The following is a 4,323-nucleotide window of genomic DNA, read 5'->3' on the forward strand; positions in this document are numbered from 1 at the left end:
AGAAGACACGGCCATACCCGGGCGTCTATAGAAGACACGGCTATACCCGGGTGTCTATAGAAGACACGGCTATACCTGGGCGTCTATAGAAGACATGGTTATTCCCGGGTGTCTGTAGAAGACATGGTTATTCCCGGATGTCTATAGAGGACATGGTTATTTTAAGCAAAGGTTCTCGTGTTGATTGTTGGGTCTGTGCTGTAAATAATGAGATAGAAAAAGGATATAGGACTAAACGGCCTTGCACGGTCTAAGATGTCTGCTGAGCTCAACACCAAGACCAAATGCAGGGCGTCATCTGCAGTCGACATAGCTCAGTAGGAAGAGGTAGGGAATGGGAAGTAAATAACAGCATTATTACATTCAATTCCATTAAATAAAAGACCATTCGTCAGGACAGATGAGGTGGGGCATGTGATACATACCTGTAATCTCAGCACGTGGAAGACTAAGGGGAGAGAGAACCAAGAGCTCAGGACAGTGCACCTTAGGGACACTGCACCTCCAAAACCAAGCAAAACAAAAACAAAAGTTCAGCTACGGGCAGACCAGAGAAGATACTCTCAACATAAAGACTGGAAAGATGGTGGGCCCAGGCAGGTATAATGTGCAGATTATACACATAAGACAGCAAGACAGGGCACTGCATTTCCTAATGAGAAAAGGGCCCATAGCCATAGCGCATGTGCACTTAATATTGGCAGAATCACAAGTCACCTATAGTCAGCACCTTAAGATATTGTTGAAGATAGGATCCGAACACGTGTGGCAGAAACAATGGCAGCCGTAGAGATTATGTGAGAAGGGAAAGAGCCAGGAACACCTCCCGCTCATCTTGAGGCTGTTCTTCCCCATTGTCAACACCATGCGACATCACAGTTTCTCAAGACTATGGATGTAGAGAAACTGAGTCCATCAGCATAAAGGGGATGTGTCATCACCCAGCAGGCCGTTCCCAGAAGTGAAGGCTGGCTGCTCACTCTAGTGATCCACCACAGGCCTGGAGGAGCAGAGCAGATGTCAGTATAGCTGCGGGAGTGGTAACCAGATGAGCCAACTCTGCTGTACCAACCACAGCAACAGCACACGATTTGCCTGTCACTATTAACATTGTAGGTGGGCACTAAACTCAGTCTTGCTGCTTTCTGAGTGTCACCCCAGCCTGTGCTGACCTCCCTGGTATCTGAGGCCGACCCTCCTGTCCTCTTGAGTACTGGTCTTATAGGTACCATGTTGTTGTTCATTTCCTGGCTGCCCAGACTCCTGAAATAATCACACAGAAACTGTATTATTTACAATACTACTTGGCCAATAGCTTAAGTGTATTGCTAGCTAGCTCTTATGTCTAGAATTAACCATTTCCATTATTTTACATTTTAACATGAGTATCGCTGCCTATCCACAAGATTTCAGCTGGCAGCTCACGTCTTTCCTCTCTGATGGCTACATGGCATCTCTAAATTCCGCCTTCCTTCTCCCAGTATTCAGCTTAGTTTTCCCTATCATAGGCCAAGACAATTTCTTTATTAACTAATGGTATTCACAGCATACAGAGGGGAATCCCACATTATCTCCTCTTTTCTGTTTAAATAAAAAGGTTTTATTTATTTGTTTTTTGAGACAAGGTTTCTCTGTGGCTTTGGAGCCTGTCCTGGAACTAGCTCTTGTAGACCAGGCTGGTCTCGAACTCACAGAGATCCGCCTGCCTCTGCCTCCCAAGTGCTGGGATTAAAGGCGTGCGCCACCACCACCCAGCTAAAAAGATTTTAATTTTAACATAGTAAAATTACACATAACAAAACAGGTAGCTAGTGCTACAGAGGCAGCCTGTGGCAGGGTGGGATTCTGAGCTCACAGGGTGTTCCGTTTTGCAGACTGATGAAGAGAAACAGCTGGACTTGCCTGTGGTGATGCCGGTTTTTGACAGAAACACCTGCAGCATTCCCAAGTCTCAGATCTCTTTCATTGACTACTTCATCACAGACATGTTTGACGCCTGGGACGGTAAGGAATCCAGCACCCTCAAGGAGGGACTTGCTAGTTAGTTGACTACTTCATCACAGACATGTTTGACGCCTGGGACGGTAAGGAATCCAGCACCCTCAAGGAGGACTTGCTAGTTAGCTGGTTAAGTAGCGTAGACTTCCCAGGTGGAACTGAGAGGAAGAAGCCATCCTGGAGGGCGAAGAGCCTGTCAGGTAAGAGGTACCCAGAGAGGTTCCCGAGGCTGTCCCCAGCTCCCTGAGCCCTGAGGGCTTCTCTGGGGGAGGAGTGCAGAGCTGATGCCCGCAGGTCAGGGGCGGGTCTACTGTCCCCAGAGTTTGCTATCACATTACTGCTGACTCCCTCGCCCTTCTTAAAATGCTGGGACAGGGCATAGCTCTGTGGTAGAAGGCCCAAGTTCCGCTCCCAGAAAGAAAATAAGGAAGCCCGAACCCATAAATAAAGCCGCGTGAAGACACTGCCTCCCGTTCTCTCCCCAGCTTTTGTTGACCTGCCTGACCTCATGCAGCACCTGGATGACAACTTCAAGTACTGGAAAGAACTGGATGAGAAGAAGCTGCGCAGCCTCCGTCCCCCTCCAGAATAGAGTGGGCTGTACATTTGGTCTGGGGCTCTGTCCCTCCTGCCTTCTGCAGTGTGTTAGTTAGGCATTGCCTCATCTGCAGGGCCTGCGAAAGGACACGGGGACATCAGCCCTCTGTGGCCACCATCTGATGTCATGTCGCTGCAAGGCTCCTTAGTAAGGCACCCGAGAACTCTGGCTTGTATCAGCTCTATGTTACCACAGGCCCGAGGGCCCTGCAGAGGTGACCCATGGCAGGGCAGTGACCACCGTCTCTCCTAGTTCCTTCAGCGGACAGGACAGCAGTGGGGACGTGTCTCGAATCTCAGGAGGGCCAGCTGCTCGTTTTGGAACACTACTGGAAGTGACTTCTCCCTTAAATCGACTAGCAAAAGAAACTTAAGGTTTATTATCCCAATTATTAAATGTTTTATTTATTTTATTAGAAGTTTGACATTTTCTACGAATTTAAAAATACTTCAAAGCCAAAGCCACCTTCGGATGCCACAACCAAATTCACGATTCATTCTCATTGTTTATGAGTTGGTGCACAGACTTATTTTCATAATGCAGATTAGAATATAAATGATACATTTTATCACACTATAGAAATGTTAAACCCCTTGTTGTTGATGTTAGTGGGGAGGGATTTTTGCTGGTGGGTCTCACTCTAGCATGCAACAGAACGGCCACACCCGCAGACCCGGTTCTGAGCTGCAGCTGTGATCTCAGGAGTTGGCAGGTGTGCCTTGTCAGAGAGAAAGTTGGATGTGACCATTTTGTCCTAAAATTTTATAATTGCATTTCCAAGAGCCTGCCTTATTTTATACCATTTCTATAAAATACGTCCCAGAAAAACAAAGCAAACCGGGACACTTAGTGGTTGATATTTTATAACTAACATGGGGTATTTGATTCTAGAAATGTATAAAGGTGATATCTCTTCATGTTCTTAATGAGCATAATACTATAAAGATGACACTTAATGAGATGTCAGAGTTAGTTTCATCTTAAACCTGTATTTTTTCTGGATGAAATTAAACTATTTGTTTTTAAGAAGTCGTTTGTTGCCATTTCTCTGGTACTGTCTAATTGATAATATTTCTAAATTGTCTAATAATAATCTTTCTAAATTAGGAATAGACGTTTCCTTCATAGAACAAACGAGCAACTGAACAACTCTGTAGGGTCCTGTGGACAGTTCTTCAGTGTGACCGGGGAGTCCTCCATGGAGGAGAACTGGCCCTTTATCCTACACGAAGATAATGGACCTAAGACAACTAGAAAGAAGCATCGTTATCTTCCTTCCTAGTGCCAAGGAAGGAGAGGAAATGAACGCCACAAGCAGCCTCTGCCACCATGGGCTGAGAGACAGCAGAACAGGGGATTTTCACCACAAAAGCTGCTAATACCAGAGGAGAATGAGGGCCCAGCACTTCTGAAGATCTAATTACAAAGCGAATACAAGGTTGTTTAAAGCAACAGAACCGAAAAGACCCACAAGAGACATTCTAGCCCAGTGGTTCTTAACCTTTCCAATGCTGCAACTCTTTAAATACAGTTCCTCACGCTGTGGTGACCCCCAACCACATGAGATCCAGGATGAAGAGCAAGGGGGAGGCTCCAAGCAAGGCCTGAACTTGGACGATTTAACAGCTGCAGTCCTCGGAATTAAAGGGCACCCTGAATCCTGAGTAGAACACGTGCTGTTGGGCTTTCCATGACCTTAACAAACGTCTGAAACAAGGGAATCTGTT

The 4,323-nt window shown here is 46.2% G+C and overlaps 1 protein-coding gene across 1 annotated transcript in view; it reads left to right on the forward strand.

The window, feature by feature from the left end:
* Pde8a (phosphodiesterase 8A) overlaps window positions 1-3,625 on the forward strand; it is a 102,308-nt gene extending 98,683 nt beyond the window's left edge. Inside the window, exons 21-22 of the mRNA XM_013350194.2 lie at window positions 1,875-2,004; window positions 2,484-3,625. Coding sequence (XP_013205648.2) covers window positions 1,875-2,004; window positions 2,484-2,590 — 237 coding nt within the window. The 3' untranslated portion in view covers window positions 2,591-3,625. The remainder of the gene's footprint in view (window positions 1-1,874; window positions 2,005-2,483) is intronic.
* Window positions 3,626-4,323: the final 698 nt, after the last annotated feature.

The sequence above is a fragment of the Microtus ochrogaster genome, chromosome 22 (assembly GCF_000317375.1).
Source record: "Microtus ochrogaster isolate Prairie Vole_2 chromosome 22, MicOch1.0, whole genome shotgun sequence".
In the NCBI taxonomy this organism is placed as follows: domain Eukaryota; kingdom Metazoa; phylum Chordata; class Mammalia; order Rodentia; family Cricetidae; genus Microtus; species Microtus ochrogaster.